Source organism: Argentina silus (genome assembly GCF_951799395.1).
Source record: "Argentina silus genome assembly, chromosome: 9".
NCBI lineage: Eukaryota > Metazoa > Chordata > Actinopteri > Argentiniformes > Argentinidae > Argentina > Argentina silus.
This window is the reverse complement of record NC_139663.1, coordinates 14,418,763-14,437,820: the sequence shown is the minus strand read 5'-3', so window position 1 is coordinate 14,437,820 and position 19,058 is coordinate 14,418,763. Positions and strand designations below refer to the sequence as shown.

Below are 19,058 nucleotides of genomic sequence, written 5' to 3'. Positions count from 1 at the left end.
TGTGTGTGTGTGTGTGTGTGTGTGTGTGTGTGTGTGTGTGTGTGTGTGTGTGTGTGTGTGTGCGTATGCATGCATATATGTGTGTGTGTGTGTGTGTTTGGGGGGGGGGGGGGGGGGGACGACAAGTGACAGCCGACGGGGGTCTTTCCCTGGGTACCAGTGTGGGGTTAGCTGGAGGTTGACTGAGAGGAGCACAGCTGAGGGACACTACAGCACGGCCAGTAGTGGGCAGCTGTCTGAGGACAGGCGCTCAACACAGGCCAGGAGAGGATATGGTTACACCTCTGTCACATACATCACTCGCCACTGTCATTTTCATATGAGATTAACACTAACAGAGATAGGAGAGGCACTGCAGACACACACACATATACACACACACACACAGACGCACGTAAGCACACATGCACACACGCACGCACGCACACACACACACAATCACACATGCACAAACATAGATTATCCTGTTTTAATATCCTTCAGACACCATGTATGCCTATTCTAATAGCCTACTGTAACTGTGTCTGCTATTTAAAGCGTCTAGCTTTCTGCAGAACTGCCCTACCAGTTTAGGTTGAATAAAAAACATGCTTTTGAATGGTGCGATTGAGGTAACGGCAACAGCTCGACCACATTGGGCCACCTATTCACCCAGGAAAATACCCCCCCCCCCCCCCCGACTCACACCCATTCGTTCTTATTAGGATGAAAACTCACTACAGTCGGGTTGTCTTTTCTACAGTTCTAGCCCAGTACTCGAACGATATATAAGGTCCGGCTAGTTTTTTAGTTTTTTTTTGCTTTTTCAGCGGGACATCTGGGGGTAATTTGAATAAATGGCGATTCCTTTGCCATGTCGGCGCAGCGATGGATGCACCTTGTCCTCAATGTATAGAGTTCCTATGGAACCTCAATACGGGAGAGAGGGATATTTTGTAGCCTGCAAATTGCAGGTAATTATACCATTGGAGTGAAAGCTTTATTTAACAAGCTGTGTCCCAAATTACCTTTAATTGACGTGCCCATTTTATAAAATCATTGACAATGTTAGAATACCCCCTCCCCTGCTTGTCCAGATGTTCAGGGGTAAAATACATGACCCTTTCTTATTTGAGGTGTGTACTTTCTTGCGCCGTTGGGGGCCTTGAAATATTTTAGACGTATAATAATAATAATAATAATAATAATAATAATAATAATAATGATAATAATAATACAAATAAAACACATATAACTAATAATATTACTAACAACAACAATAATAATAATAATAACAATAATAATAGTAATAATCGAAGAACTATAATCGAATAATCATCACGATGATAATAATAACATTTACACAAACGCGTTTTTGCATCTACGCTGGTTGCCTTGGGCTATTCTTAAAATAACCTGCATGAATAAAAAAACACAAATCGTTACGAGACAATGAATAGTTTTATCCAACTGCAGAAAATTCAGTTAGGCTACATCTTTACTACTTTACGTGGAAAGCTCACATTGCCATTGTCAAAGAATTGTGGAAGCTTAGGGAAGATGATTTGACAAAAAAAAAAAATAGGCTGTTATTGTACAGGGCATAGTTGATCACTGGCGATTTATTTGAAACTGCATACAAAATCCAGACCCACATTGGCTAGACGCAAAACCACATGTCAATGCGTAAAACCCATGCTGAATCATCCTCTTCATGTCCATTTGTAAAGCAAATACCTCGGAGGAATTCCAAACAAAAAGACCTTCAAACGGCAATGTTCAACAAAAACAAAACGTTGTAGTGGGCTAGCAAACCTCAAATGTTTTAAAAGCAGTCTTGAAACAATACTCAAAGGTTTATACAAGTCTTATGAAGCGGTTCATTATACAAAGAAGACGAAAAGAGGGCAGAAGGGCACGATTTGAGATGCTGAAAGTCAGTCAGACCTATAGGCCTAGCGAAGGACGAGTGAATGTCCTTTGCCCTACATCCCATCACATCATTTGAGTTCTCGGCATCGAGTCCTGGTGGCTATGGTGACTAGGGTACCAGTGTCCGAAATTGTTCATGTAGCCGCCGGAGTGCACTGGGTTCCCCTTCGTCGCCATGGAAATGTCCCAGAGTGGCGGCATTCCCGGGGAACACGGGGAAGCGGATGACGCAGGGTGCAGGTGCTCTCCCTCAGGTCCGCCCGGGCCGTGCTTCATGATCTTCTTGTACTTGGAGCGTTTGTTTTGAAACCATATTTTAACCTGAAAAAGACAGAAAATGTGCTTAATGTTAACAAACATACGGTTATTATTATTATTATTATTATTACTATTATTATTATTATTATTTTATAATAACAATTATTATTATTATTAACTGTGTATTATTATTTCATTGGTCTCACTGTTGTTGTTATTATGTTACCATAATTGGCATGCTATGCTGCCTGTTGTCTGTTGCCAGCATTCAGGCAAATTGAGCGTTAAATGGTATGCAGGGATTATAACTCTAGGCAATATGGCAGCATGACCGTAGCCTCAGCCGAGAAACCATGAACATAGATGTTTCTCGCTCAGGGAACAATATCTTGGTCTGAAAGCAGACCTTCACAGATATGGTAGGCCTATAGACCTATGTCAAATACACGAAAAATCTATAGCGATGTATAGCCTAGGCCTTTTTTTGTGGTAAAAACAACAACAACCCTAAACGTCGTGAATTAATAGGTCGGTAAACCCAGGTACGTAGCAGCATATGTGGATGGGTAGCCTAAACCCTTTTCACACAAAAAAGAGGTGGATAAACTGAGTTTACTTGAGTTTACCCTCCATAGCCTACATCAGTGGAAACAAATGATACAGCTGGTGGGTGGGTTGCCAGGGGAAATAACTGTAAACACTGTGACAGGCGAAGCAATGGGGTTTGGCATTCCGTTAAGGGTTGTTTTGTCAATTACACCAAACAATGCGGGGAATTTACAGATATTTTGATATGGAGAAGGAGAGACATTAACCGAACCGCGACACCCACAGCGTCGTAAAAAACACTCTAGTAAATCTCATTATGTATTCCAATTGACGGTAAAGATGAGTGGAAAACGCCAGTCAGATTGCCAGATATCTGCTTATGGCGCTCATAAATGGAACAAATGAAATAGCCTAAGAGATTGGCACAAAACACCAAGCCAAACACACCGATGACAGAATTACTGTTGAGGTGTCTTGAGTTCATTTAACCTGCAGTCAGAGGAGACGCGAGTGTGTGTTTTAACTTAAAATGTACCTTAACATTAAAAATAATAATAATAATCAGAGTACTGATAAAAAAAAGTAAAAAAGTAACATCAATGTCGTTACCAGGGGAATTCGCCTTCAGTGTGGTACAATAATGCAACATCGTGAAAAGTTTTTCCCACCCAAACGTCAATCAACATCTTGTTAATGTGTGTGACCATTATTGTAAGTATTGGTTTTACATTTCAACAGCAACACGGAGCTGCCAGAGGCTTTCAGTCTTAACGGTTTCATAATGAAGTACTGTAGTGTAAGAAATTAGACCAAAAAAACATGCCTGATATACCACTGCCCTATACAAAACCAACTTGACCTCAATGTGTGTGTGTGTGTGTGTGTGTGTGTGTGTGTGTGTGTGTGTGTGTGTGTGTGTGTGTGTGTGGATGGGTGGATGTCTGTGTGTGTATGTGTGTGTGTGTGTGTGTGTGTGTGTGTGTGTGTGTGTGTGTGTGTGTGTGTGTGTGTGTGTGCGCGTGTGTGTGGTACAGTTTGGGCCAGCCACTCTCCTTAGTTGGTTTGTGTGTGTGTGTCAAGCGAGTCTTCTGGCATAGAATGGCTGCCCATGATACCAGCTGGTTGCTTCTCAGAGGTGGATACTACAAGTGATTCTGATTATTAAGCATATTTATTACTTAAACATCTAAAGAGATGTCCTCCCCCATTATTATCTGTCAATATGTCACTCTAAATGATACTTTAGGTCGACCAATAGCTGGATTCGCAAGAGGGAGCGGTTTGGTTAGTTAAGAGGATAAATGCTTCTTCTATTCTATTCTTTCAAAATCAGCATGGCACATCAACGTCATTTTGCAAGGGTGCAAAGTAGTTTATGCTGTTATTGGATGAAAGAGAGGGTGTTTCGAGAAAGAGGGAGAGAAGGGGGGAGGAAGGGAGTGTTTGGATAAATTGGTTTTAGGAAAAAGAAGGTGGTGGTGTGTGTAGTTTTACAGACGCTCGTGGGGTCCGTGTGTGTCGTGTGTGTGTGTGTGTGTGTGTGTGTGTGTGTGTGTGTGTGTGTGTGTGTGTGTTTCAGTGTGTGTGTCAATGTGTCTGTGTGTGTCAGTGTGTCTCTGTGTGTGTGTGTGTCAGTGTGTGTGTCAATGTGTGTGTGTGTGTGTCCTTGTGTGTGTGTGTGTGTGTGTGTGTCAGTGTGTCCATGAGTGTGTGTGTGTGTGTGTGTGTGTGTGTGTGTGTATGTTTTCATGTGCACAATATGTATGTTTTTGCATCACATTCTTATTCACCTCCATCTTATGTATACTGTCAATCCAACGTGCGTGTATAGCATCAATATGGCATTACATTCTAGAAGGAATATGAATGTCATAATAAGAGCCATCATATGAGTCATTTGAAAATCAAGCCATGGCATAACTATAGAGTTAAACTAAATCCAAGATGGCTCTTACCACCGAAAACACATCCATTACCATAAAAGATTGAAGTGTGTGTTACTGGGACACATTACTGTAAGTCAACAAGTCTCTTGAGTGGTTTCATCCACTTAAGTACTGAACACATTAAATCTATGAAACCCACTTCATATATAATACCGCATCTGGCTTACACAGCAGAAAAAATTGGATCCACACAACAACAAAAGCCACAGCGTAATGCCATCCACTCTAAATGGCTTTGGACAGCATAGTCTCCAAATTATTACATTCTGGGGGATCGTTTCTGCAGACCAGGAAATACAGTCTAGGGGATTGTATTATCTGGCTATACCAGCGTTTGACCACCTGTTTTGATGTAAAATATGTCAAAAACGTAAGATACGTTACATTAGAGTTACATTAATTATGACTTGCATGGCAGTTAGGCAGTATTAGGCATTAACTTTGAGTGGTTAAGGTTAGGCATTAACTTTGAGTGGTTACTGGGGGAAGGCATTAGCAAATATTACCGCAACAACAATTTGCAATAATTAGCAAAAAAAATAAAAATAAATGGCAGCGCTTCACGGGTAACTTACCCGAAAGCTTCTCAGCTAAAGTACTACTTTATTTCATTTGACAATCCAGGCCCACTCCTCCCCTAGACCAGCAGAGCTCTTCAATTAACGATTTTTGTTATTTCACGCACAGAAGATTGTCCTGCAAACATTGATTTTACAGTGGCTATTCTCTTGTGGCTTTGAGACTAGGTTGCTGGGAGAAATTAAGCACTACTTAAGTGAGGAAGCTTCTGCGAAACCTTTAAAAAACTTCACAGATGCTCTTCGAGTAGTGGGATACGATGACTTATATTTCTCAACTTGTTTTGTGGATATAGATTCCCTTTTTGGGTCCATGAGGTTTCATGAACATCCCATAGTGACTTCAGAGTCTTCAGTATATCACGACAGAAGAGGCCTCTAGCACTGTGTGTGTTTCTCTGCTCTGACGAAAATCTTGCTACCGCATTGATCCTGAGTGTGTTGAGACTCCCTTTTTTCAAGTTTTGCCTCTCATCTCCTGCACCTGAAGCCACAGTCAAGCGTTCGGCAAACCACTCCAGTCTCTATAGCGGGCAGTCATATGAATCCTACAGTATGCACACATATCTATATCAGGGGAGGTTGATGGAGGTAGAAATCAGAGGACAGGCTCATTGTAATGCATGGAATGGAATGAGGAATGGTATCGATCCCACCTGTTTGATACCATTCCTCATTCCATTCCATGCGTTACAACGAGCCTGTCCTGCGATTTCTACCTGCACCGGCCTCCACTTATCTGTATCTATCTGTGTAACAATAACAGGGGGATTACCGCCATATCAAGATGACCTGAGAGCCACCTTTCTTTCTTTTTTATACCTGCACATTCACATTCTCTTATAGCCTCTTATCCCGAGGAGAATAGTCTCTTATCCCAAGGAGAATAGTCTCTTATCCCAAGGAGAATAGTCACTTATCCCAAGGAGAATAGTCTCTGATCCCCAAGGTTCTACTTAGACCTTTCTCTTTGGCTGTATCTCTCCTATCTCTGTGTCTGTGGCCTGCTGAACCTGGGATAAAGACGGCATTCAGTTTTCACATACTGCTGCGCTGGTATAATGTAGAATCTAGTCGAGTAGAGTAGTGAAGAATACATCTACTAGAATAGAGTAGAATACAGTAGAGTAGAGTAGAATAGAGTAGAACACAGTAAGTAGAGTATTATATAGTAGAGGAGAGGAGAGGAGAGGAGAGGAGAGCAGAGGAGAGGAGAGGAGAGGAGGGGAGAGGAGAGGAGAGGAGAGGAGAGCAGAGCAGAGCAGAGCAGAGCAGAGCAGAGCAGAATAGAATAGAATATAACTTGGGGGCGCTTAGTGGCGTAGCACACTAATGCACATACCACATAATCGCAAGGTTCCTGGTTCGATTCCAACCCTTGACATGTCTTGCTTGTCATCCCTCCTCTCTCTCCCATCCTTCCTGTCAATCTCTACTGTCTCTATCCCAATAAAGCTGAAATGCCCCAAAAACATATTTTTAAAAAACAATAGAATATAACTTTACTGTCCATCCCCAAAGGGAGAAAGTTGGTTTTGGCTTCACTTCACCTTAACTGCATTTCCATTGGGCTATACTCACAAACTACAGCATACTATTGGACCTATAAGGCAGTCTTTTTAACACCAGGCCATTTTAAATGGAGTGGAAAATGTCTGCACAAAATATCAATCTGAAATGTAAAATAAATGTTGGCACAAAATAGAAATAAATACAGTACCAGTCAAAAGTTTGGACACACCTTGCCAAGAGTGTGCAAAGCTGTCATCAAAGCAAAAGGTGGCTACTTTGAAGAATCTAAAATATAAAACATATTCTGGTTTGTTTAACACTTTTTTGTTTACTACATAAATTCCATATGTGTTCCTTCATAGTTTTGATGTCTTCAATATTAATCCACACTGTAGAAAATATTTTTTTTAAAAATGAAGAAAAACCACTGAATGAGAAGGTGTGTCCAAACTTTTGACTAGTACTGCATATTTTTTGTAAATGTGAAACAAATGTGTCGAAACCGGGGATTTCTCAAAGAAAGTGTGAGGGGTGTCTGGCCGATATAGGCCTCACACTATTCACTATACCAAACGTGACACGATAACAAGCTGCTACCATCTCTTCCACTGTACTCCTATTGACAGACAAAATGGCCGTGGTCACCCCCCCCCCTCCGCACAGAGGCCCCCCCCTCCGCACAGAGGCCTCAGACAGATCTAGCTCTGCCTGCTGAGTGGTGAGGAGTTACCAAAGGAACTATTTACCTGAGAGAGAGGTTCAAAACTTCAAAACTTAAAGCAAACCCCTTAGAGCTGCATGGGAGATGGGGACGGGAGTGATACCTCTAGGTTGTTAAAGGAGTGAGAGCGGGGGTGAGTGAGTCATTAAGAGCTAACAGGGGCCAAGCTGAGGGGACATGTTACACCGGGTGGAGTTACACCCGCGTTCTTATGTTGCGTGTTGCCACGCTGCCAAAGGAGGGCATTGGCATGCACGCTCAAGGGCATTGCTGTTGCAGTTAAATATGAATGAGAGTGTGCCACACACACACACACACACACACACACACGTATATGAGATGGGAACGCACACAAGCGTAGGCAGGCAAAGTTATACCCCTTATATGATGTACACTTTGTTAATAATTTTCACCAAAAAGTGTAGTCACAAAGCTTTAGAATTGACATGAGACTGCCCATGCCATTACTGCACCTTTGGCATAAAGCACATTTTGATTGATAAAAATGTTTTTGGTTTTAAGTGACATTGAGGAAATATCATCATTCCTTTACTGACAAAATTCCATGCCAAAATGCACCTTTTTAATGTGAATCAACAACATAGATGTAAGCATTAGCCCATCAAACAAATCTCATTGTGGTGCTACAGTTCGCTAGATGAACAATTTATTTTTTTGCACTCCAGGTTTGATTGAATTCCAGCGCCAGCTTTTCCAGTATGGTTCAACATCAACTTTACATAGATGAAGTAAACCTCACTTAGGAAGATTACTAGGAAATGCTCTGTCACAATTAAGGCAAATGTCAAATTGATCATATTTGAATAATACCCTTCAAGTGCTGGTTTAACACTGTATATTATGAATAAATGCATTGTAACACATTACATTATTTCCTATTACCAAGCCATAAACCTATACATATTCCCATGACATTCTTTAGGTTGATTAAAATGCCATTTTTAAAAAAAATCTTTTTAAGTTTTGTGGTCACTTGTTCTCTTTGAATGATGTTCTAGTCTAATGTAAGACCGTCGGCCTAAAGGGGACATTTTGACCGGCCCGAATAAGCCTAACACACATTACACCTCTCAGATGTAAGTTGAGCAGTTAGCAGTTACAGAGAAATGATCAGATCACAATAAACACGTAAATATGTACGCTACCTGGGTTTGAGTTAGTCCCATTTTTGCCGCCAAGTCGGCGCGCTCAGGCAGCGCCAGGTATTGGGTCTGCTGAAAGCGCTGGTTGAGCGCCTGCAGCTGTAGGCTCGAGTAGATGGTCCGGGGTTTCCTGATCTTCTTTCCCTTCCCGTTCAGTCGAACTTCTCCATTCTCAATCACCGTAGTTGGCTTCTCGTGATCTGGAAAACGGTTACAAATACATCAGATGTAATACAGATAGGCTAAACAACATTATAACAAAAAAAATGTTGTACATATTCTTCCATCCAGGTAAATCCAATTCACAATAATGTCATAATAACGGAACAATAATAGGCTAATAATACTACTAATACTACTTCTAATATTAATAACAGGTAACAATAGATAATAAATAGTAAATAATAATAATACATAATAATAACAAATAATAATCATAAATTATGATAAATAATAATATATAATAATACATAATAAACAGTTATTTTCATAGGACTGTGTCCTAAACTTTATTTTGCAACAACAAGTATTTTTTAACAACCTTGTGTTGCAGGACTTACAGCGGGAGGTCGTTGGCATTACTGAATATTGTTCCCCATTACGGCTTTTGTTATGACGTTTGCACATACCCACCAGTGCTTAGACTAACAGCTGTGCAAGGCCACACAAGGCGCTTATAGTAACGTGACTCTATGAAACTATTCCATCTGTAATACGACCAAACGTACAGTGTATGGGGATTAGTCCTTCAGATAAACAGCATAGAATCTGTGTGAAAATGTATTAAACCATAGAACCATTATGCAAAGTTGTCAACGTTTTCCAAAATTGTGCACTGCAACGTTGAGTAGAATACGTGTAGGTTGTGGCTCCTCTGCGGTCCTCTGTGGCTCAGTTGGTACAGCGTGGCGCTAACAACGCTTAGGTTGTGGGTTTGATTCCTGCTGGGACCATATATACTGAAATGTATGCACTCACTGTAATGTAAGTCACTTTGGATAAAAGCGTCAGCTGAATGGCATATATTGTGGCTGGTTTGAATATGTCCCACTAAAACCTGATTAATAGGCCTAATCTCTGCTATCTTCTCCACGGGAAATGAGCGAATATTTACGTATATCACTTCAAGAAGCTTTTAACAATAGTCCTAAATAGTAATGTAATGATGATAACAACAGTACAGTCAATAATAATAATAATAATTATTATTATTATTATTGTTATTATTATTATTATTATTATTATTATTGTTATTATATTATTATTATTATTATTATTATTAGAATCATACAGTTTTTGAATAGGCTGCAGCTAGAAATTATTAAGTTTACTCTGCAATGTTTAATCTAAATGTCCACACAACACAACCCCTACTAACGCGCCACTGCAAGTGAAAAATTGTCCTTTTCAGTGTCTCGAGACACCTGATAAACATTCCAATTGCTTACCGTGTACCACAGGCAATTAGCGAATGACTCTCTTTGAACCGCAAAGGGTTTGGTGAGGCGGATAGAACAGCATACCACATTCAAAGTGATGACTCATGACTGATTAATTGGCCACACCACAGATAGGACTAATGATAGCCTGACATAATTTCGATTGGGGGTGGTATTTCTATCAGTGTGCAAAGTTCACCATCGGGACAGTATTCCTAACGTTTTACAATAGGCCTATCCCTTCTTGTTTTGTATAGCCTTTTCTTAATAGCATATTTTCTACTTGATAAAATCAGTATGGATTTAGAGTGCGTTTCAGTAGGCCTTTTTCACGACTGTGAGTCCCCACTAATGAAATAACGAGAGGTCACAGCAGCAATAACGTGGATTCAAGATCAAAAGGAAATATGGTTTAGAGATTACATGTTTTCTGTGGGCCTTGAGCTTGTGGGAGACCACAGGACAAATGTCTGGTGCATGGCTTGGTTTTCACTTCTCTTCTCTGGCATCATCCACTTTCCCATTCACCGTATTGCAGACAGCGACCTGTCTTAGTCACGACCCAATAAAACACTTCCCGTTCACCCATAAACCCTCCGAATTGACCCTATTCGCCTGGTTATGACCGTATTAATTAGGCCTAATCTCCGATAAGCTTATTCAAAGGCGTAAATGAAGCTACTCGCATAGGCCTATAGCCTATACTCTCTTCCTTTACCCGCAAAACAACCTATAGTCGCAAACAACCTATAGTCGATTCTCAGGAATTTTACCTGTGTGCCCATTGTGAGCTTTAAAAACATGTCACAAAGTTGCTGGTGGGAATATCACTTTGAAGGCCACATGTAGGATATACCACCGGAAAATCAACAAGTGCAAGAGTAAAGTCTTTATACTTTCTAAGTTTACATAATTAAGTTTTATTATGCATTATCCACCTTATTCATTGATATTTGATAACATTTACGCATTTGATCTGTATAGACTGAGTTGTAACCAGTGTGATAGTCTGATACCAACACACCTTTGGTTATAGTTCAAATACGATTAGGCACAGTTCTGCGAGGAAGATGCTGTCCTTATTCGTTGTGACGTAATGATATTTGAAACACTGAATCGCCTATATTTCTTTCGTAATCTATTGTTTTTATGATACAATATTTACAAGTCTAATTTTGAGAATTGAAAAGTAATTCATTATCATATTTGCTCGCCAAAATAAAGTCCATATCAGACCAAGAACACAATAGAACATCTCAACACCAAAATCTCGCTTTGAAACGTACCTGTTTCCTCTATTCGGTTGTTTCCCAGCGCGTGGTTGTGGCTACTGTGCTGGTACTGCAGGTAGGAACCCGGGTGGTGCGCGCTTACCGTGCTGTGGTAAGGGTAGCCGAGCGGGCGACCATACGATGATGCGCTGGAAGAGAAGGGGCTATCGTGCTGCGAGGGTCCGACGGGATGTAAGCCGTGGACGGGGTAGTGGTTGTGGGACAAGCCAGGGGAGTGTTGCTGGTGGCCGGGATAGCCGTGCCCAAACTCCAGAAAGGCCGACTTGGAGGGGTCAGAGGCAACCAAACTGTCCGACATGGAACTCATAGTCATCATTAAGCGAGGGGTCCATAAACGCGATGCACAGTCAAGCGCACCATAGAATCTGCTACAGAGCGAAACGATGCATGACATCCATTAAACGGTGGCTACCTCAAAACAATAACAGGAACAAGAGAAGAAACCGACAAAATATTCTCCAAAGTCCTTCCGTTTTCCCTGGATCCAAACGAACGTCGTTTATCGACCGTTGAACAGAACTCGATGTGAAAGGGGAACCACACCACCACCGTTTCTCCGAACGCTTTGTACATATGGATTGAACGCGTTACTACCTCGTTTGGCATACACGAGCGCGTCCGCCCATTGGTTGCGGTGGCCTACTATGTCATCCTGCCCAGAGGCCAGACCATATTCAACTTGATCAACACGGGTTACGTGAATTTTGGTCTTACGGTTTTGGCGAAAATAGATTTTAAAGCCACAGAATTTGGGCACAATTACGCATAGAAATAACATTATTGAGATTAGAAACATAGTATAAATATCATTTTAAGAACGTTTTCATGCTGTAACGAAGGCTATAGTGGACATATGTTAGTTAATTAGGATTTTTTGATCCATGGCTGGAGATATTACTAGGATTAAAACAACGTATCGCACATTTGCCAGGCACGAGTTCTTGATAGGGAATGACATTTACGCACACGTGGGAGGATAATAACCAGTGATGTTACAGGCGTAATTTGTTGACGAATAAAATATAACGGCATCGATTGATAATGTATATTTGCATGGTCCGCATTGAAGAAAATACATTGTTGATTTAAAGTGCTTGTTTAGGCTGCATTTGTAAAACGATCCATGATCCAATACGGTCCAATGCGTATCATAGTAGAGTTAATCTTTAGGCCTATTTTCGGAGCAATGGTGTTGAAAAAAGGCACGTGAAGGCGACGCTTTTATCGGGCAATATACTTTATGGGTTAAGGAGAAAAACTTGAGTTCATTGCATTTTTGCGCAAATCTAATTTACGCGTGCATCGGATACGACCCAAAATCAGAGACCCACACACAAACACACACACACACACACACACACACACACACACACACACACACACACACACACACACACACGCACGCTAATAACTGTGGTCTGTCATTAAAAACAAACGCTGCTCTTCATACCCTGTGATTTGATGCAACCCGAGTTTGACACTATAATATAAGGCCAACATCCTTATTGAGAAAGTAAAATGCAGAGCCATCAATAGGCCTATACAATTAATGTCTGGCTCTAAAATCCCCTCATAAGCTCTTTACTTCAGTCTAAACAATGGGCCCATCCAATGGGTCCTGCCGTGCTAAGCTCTCACTAGGGCTATTCGTAAAGAAATACATTTAACGGTAAACACCGTTGGATTTGGTTAAATGAGAGAAAATGACGAATGGTCATTTCTCTGAATGCCTATCGTGTTTTTTATGTATTTATTTTAAGGTGGAAGGGTGCCCACTGCCCCCAGCAATCATCTAGCTCGTGATGAAAGAAGACGTTCACAATGAAATGCTATCCATGAAATAGTTCTTCATGTCAAGTGCAATTTATGTCTTTAGGTTGCAGACAGATGGATCGAGATAGTAGGTTAGATAAACCTGACGGCGCGTGGCATGAGGCGGATGTATAGGTAATCGGATGCTAGGCTATAAATCAACCGTTAAACGACAAGTTCAGAGCATCTCTCCGTTTGGAATTGTGTATTTTTAAATGATCTTTCTGTCTAAAGGATCGTGGTCGATGTGTATAAGCACGTTGTAACCTCATTAGATGGAATACGAACTGTAGTTTTCAGTCTAACGGTGCAGAGCAGTTGAAATTGATCAAATGCATACAGCCTACAGTAGATCCGATGATAATAAAATCCAGAAATAATTAAGTATTTATTGTATTTTTATTGTAACTATAAAGATGTGAAGCTACACACAAGTAAGGCTACGCAATCATTTTGACATAAGAGGGTAAGTCTTATCGGCCTATAGGCAAGATCCGGCCTATCAATTAAATTACTCTTTAAACCCTTGAGAACGCAGACACAAGCTATTCAAAAAAGAAAAACACACATTCAATTCAAAACTCACTGAGTATCAGAAATGACAATACACAACTTGGCTTTGTTTATGAGGTTGGGGTAGACTCAAACAGGCAGGCCCGGGAGATTCATTTTGGAAGCTACAGTTATTACTGTAAGTCACGCAACAGAGACAAAAACAACGAACCAAAGGACTTTGAAGTGAAAACAAATATTTATTGCGCAAGGAGGGAATGTAGTCAACAGTGTACAAACGGCCCTGTCACAGGCACTTCTAAAAACAAGATGTAGCCTCGGCCTATCTGTTTTAAACACATATTTTTTTAAATATAAGAATGCAAGAACACGTAGGCAAGATAAAGAAACCTGATACATCCAAGTGGAGTCCATTGAAGATGGATTTTGTCTCCATGTATAATATGTAGGCCAGATCCCTCTAGATTTCGTTGGAGCAATATCAAGAAAGGCGACTAAATCCCTTTCACATGTCCCTGTCATTTGAGGGGAGTCTTTCATTATCTTTTTAATGTTCATAAAAAACACACAATCAACTGTTTGCACATAGGCCTCATCTCGATAGTGTTTTCCTGTACAGTTTTAGTCACTTTAGTATGAGCGGTATATTGTGTTAACTCGGAACAAGTTTACACGTTTAAAACGTGTCAATTAAAGGAAAGTTGAGGGGACAATATGAACAATGTAGATATCTCATATTTGCCTAGAGGCTGTCCGCGTTTTTGTTGTTAATCTTCCGTTGACGTGACAGCTCTTTGAACGCTTGTCACCATCCTTTGTAGGACGCCGCGGCGCCAGCTCAATCTCGGTACATTCAGATGGAATGTTCATGTACTGTACCCTTCTAGAACCCTGACAGAAGCTCTGGTTGCAATGTGAATTCGAAACCAACCTCGCCGATGGAAGAAAAGACACATTGTTTATTTATTGTCCTCTAGGCCTGTATAGCATGTGTGTAGATTGTTGTTATTATTGCATTATTAAAAGAAGAGTAGCAGGCATTTTTATTGATTGATTAATTGATTAATTTCTGAGGGTAATATCAGTTGCTCAAGGGGAGTCAAGCTTTTGAAACTTGTTTGATTCTATCATGTAACAATGTGAACAATAACAACCTTTCTCTCTCTCTCTCTCTCTCTCTCTCTTGGCGAATAGAAGTCGTAACAAGCTCCATTGAGAAATTCTCACTGTACAATTTATCGCTGACTGTGTTAAGTGCCAAGAGAGAGAGCGGGAGGAAGGAGAGATAGAGAAAGAGAGAGAGAGAGAGACAGAGACAGAGAGAGAGAGAGAGAGAGAGAGAGAGAGGGGAATTGGCACTCTTCTTCCTTCTTCAGCAGTACAGGCTTGTTGCATGTCTCCTGTTGAGGACCCGTGTTATTAGGCCAAAAATAATGACGTGTCGAGAATTATAGATCCCTGTCTGCGCTTTCATCTCGCGCCAACATTCTTCCCCACACTCTGATTTCACCTCTGTAACTGTCGGGCACGCCCTCCTCCTCGCGTGATGGTGCCAACTCCAACTGTTTTTTTTATTCACATCAAGCCAGAAGGTCAATTGGCATTGAACTATACTGTCAGTGTGTCCTATAGGCCTACTGTGCACTTGAACTCTGAAAAGAAGCACTAAATACAATTATAAGGCAACTTTAAGGCTTAAAATCAGTGGACCCTTTTCTTTTCTTTGAAGGGAAGGGTGGGGGGTTGTATTAAGGGAGGTGTGTCACCACCAGTGGAGGCAGGTGGAGGTAGAAATCAGATGCAGGCTCATTTTAATGCATGGAGACACGTGTCTGATACCACTCCTCATTCCGTTTCATGCATTACAATGAGCCGTTACTCAGATTTCTACCTCCACCAGCCTCCCCTGGAACACTAAACATGACAGGCTACACTGCTACCTATTTGACCTATCTGACCTAACTAGAAGAATCCAAACGATTTTCCATAAATGTCATTATATTCAGCCCTTCATTCAGATATCAGAGGACGGGCTCATTGTAATGCATGGAACGGAATGTGGAATGGTATCCAACATACAGTACATGTTTGATATAATTCCTCATTCCATTCCATGCATTACAATGAGCATGTCCTCCAATTTCTACCGCTGCATCATGTCATATTGGAATTCCATGAGTCATGAAGTATGGCCTAGTCTCTGAGGTAAAAAACATCATGAGTAAAAAAAACAAAAACAAAAAACGTAATGTGATTCAATCGTTCACATGTGACTCTGTGTTTGGAATGTACGGTCTCATGTGTACACACAGTCGGAACATCCGTGTAGCTCCTTTGTTACATCACAACCAGCCCCCCCCCCCCCCCCCCCAACGTTCCCAGAGGGGGCAGAAACCCCTATCTCCCATCGGCTCGCATTGAAACTATTTGGCACATTCCACCGGGCCAACGTCTGGAAATAATCACGGACATAGCGTCTAAAGTAGCGACTCAAACTGTATTGAACAATAACAAATATGGGTTTTTCAGCTCTTGAAATCGGCGCTGTTTCCATGGGCTCATGCGAGAGATTTGTACAGTTGTTCCCTGTGGGGGCGTGGCCTCTTTGGAGTGACGCTGCACTGACCGCATGATCTGTATGTCTCGGTGTGCCTCCAACAGAAGGCCAATGGCGTGAGGCCTCAGCAGATTCTGGCCTATGAACACCTCACCCTAATTCACACTACTGAACAGAGCTGAGCTGTACTGGGCTGGTCTGGTTAGCTCGGTTTGGCTCTGTAGTGCGAATTAGGGTCTAGCCTTGTGTATATAACCCACATCAGCCCTATCTTTACCAAGCCTCTAAACTCTCATTTACACTACAGAGCCGAACTGATCTGAGCCAAGCCGAGCTGTACCGGGCTGGCCTGGTTATGCACCCACCATAGTTGCTGAAAGAGTGCTGAAAAGGACAATGTGAAGGGAAAATATCTAAGCCAGCACAGGCCCTGTAGTGTGTAAAGTCCCTATATGACCACACCACTAACTAGTCCCACTGTGGCCCTGTATACACCAACCAGGGGAGGCTTGTGGAGGTAGAAATTGGAGGACGGGCTCATTGTAATGCATGGAACGGAATGAGGAATGGTATCAAAACACACGCAATGAGCCTGTCCTCTGATTTCTACCTCCCCCAGCCTCCCCTGACACCGAGCACCATTCTGATGTACAGTAACTCAGACTGTCTATAACATGCTCATCGCATTGTGATTGTTGCAAATGCAATTTGTCACCGAGCAACAGACAATGGGGAAGGTGACTTGCGCTGCCAAGGAGCATGGAGGGGGGAATCCCCTTGTACCAACTACTTCATCTGCCTCTGCCAGCTGGGCTGTCAGGACAGCTTTCTGATAGAAGCATTGTGTAGGAGATCAGATAACAAGTGTGTGTGTGTGTGTGTGTGTGTGTGTGTGTGTGTGTGTGTGTTTGTGTGCGTGCATGTGTGTGTGTGTGTGTGTGTGTGCGTGCATGCATGTATGTGTGTGAGTGTGTGTATGCGCGCGCGCGCGTGTGTGTGTGTGTGCGTGCGTGCATGTATGTGTGTGAGTGTGTGCGTGCGTGCGTGCGTGCAAGTGTGTATGGGTGGGGGTAGCCCCCCTGTCCATCTCAGCATGTTTCATGTAGATCACTGTCTCCTGTTGAACATCTGCCTAACATCCTGGCAGCACCTCCTCCCTCTGTGTCTTTATTATAATGCGTTCACTTGTACAACAGAACAATGGCTTATTGGTGCCAGACAGTAAAGGAAACGACTGCAGATTGATGGATGGGTGGGCTTCAAACATGTCCAGGACCACTACAGCAGGTTGTGACGGAGTGATGTAAACACACACACACACGCACACACACACACTCACGTACACACACATACACACACACACACACACACTCACGCGCACACTCACGTACACACACACACACACACACACACACACACACACACACACACACACACACACACACACACAGACACACACACACTTGCACACACAAACACACACACTCGCACACACTCGCGCACACACACACACACACACACACACACACTCGACCTGGCACTATGGTGGCTGTTTTGGGCCTGTGTGTCTAGGTGTGTATCTAGGTGGAGCTGAGGACTCATGTCACAGCCAGGGTGTAGGGTGAGGGACAGATGAGTGGGAGGGAGGGGGGAGGGAGGGGGGAGACGTTGCCTCTCTTTAAGACTGTAATTATCTGTGCATTATAGAGAGAGAACAAAGCTTAGCCCTGCAGTCATGGCGCAGGGATGTGTCCTTGCTGTGGCTTTTATTCACACAGGGGGGAAAAAACCCTAATAACAATACTCCTGAACTCAGCCCAGACTGCACGGCGTCTCCCCCTCCCACGTGTGTGTGTGTGTGTGTGTCAGTGAGTGTGTGTGTGTGTGTGTGTGTGTGTGTGTGTGTGTGTGTGTGTGTGTGTATGTGTGTGAGTGTGTGTGTGTGTGCGCATTTGTGTGTGTGCGTGTGCATGTGTGTGTATGTTATGTTTGAGAGGATTTGAGTGAATTGCTATGTAAGTGTGCTTGTTTTGTGTGCCAACAGCTTAAAGGAGCACACTTGCCAGAGTGAAAGTGTAAGTGAAATTAATATGAACGCATTCGACCGTGAACTGTTTTGGAGTGACTGTGTGAGACAACATGAGACAAAGCATGAATATACAGTATGGGAGCATTTGAATGTGAATGAGCTGGATAGTGTGAACTTATGAATGAGTTTCGGTATGAACGTCATAAAATAGCATGAGGTCTCTGCCCCTATGTGCAGCCCCTATGTCTCTGCCGCTCTCATCCCACGTAAACTCCATTTGAGGCAGGCTGAGAGAAAAAGGTAGCATTCAACTTTATCACAAATTCGAAATTAGATTTGGATCGAATCTCAGGTGGGGTTTGGCTGAAGTCAGACCCCCAGCTCCAATTATAGAGTCCATTTGGCGTCTCCATATGATTTTCAAAACACCGTTTAGCCTCCTGGGCCCAGTGAAGAACAGCTTAATTTGATCAAATTGATTATTAAGTTGAATTAGAAATGAGGGGAATTTGACATTGGAGGTTCCCGGGTGCTCCTCTCTACCAAGGCAAACGCAACTTGAGCCTTATAACACTTGTGTTAGCCTACAGTAATCATCCGCGGCATGGCCGTAGCCACGATGGTAAAACTAAAATGAGGGCTCCCGGGAGAAATTAGAACTTATTATAAGTGCACGTGTGGACCACTCATTTCTATTTTGCTAATGCAGTTTCTACTTTCACAGTAATGCTACTGTGTTTTATTAACATTATTTCAGCGACAGTCAGAATAACTGTAA

The 19,058-nt window shown here is 42.2% G+C and overlaps 1 protein-coding gene across 1 annotated transcript; it reads right to left on the bottom strand.

Annotated features, from left to right (window-relative positions):
- Positions 1-1,583: 1,583 nt before the first annotated feature.
- On the bottom strand, positions 1,584-11,919 carry LOC310809182 (homeobox protein Dlx4a-like). The gene is made up of 3 exons (XM_083676370.1): positions 11,364-11,919; positions 8,642-8,838; positions 1,584-2,232 (listed from the first exon to the last, which is right to left on the bottom strand). Exons 1-3 carry the CDS (start codon positions 11,761-11,763, stop codon positions 1,975-1,977), a joined length of 855 nt encoding a protein of 284 aa, XP_083532496.1. The 5' UTR covers positions 11,764-11,919; the 3' UTR covers positions 1,584-1,974.
- Positions 11,920-19,058: the final 7,139 nt, after the last annotated feature.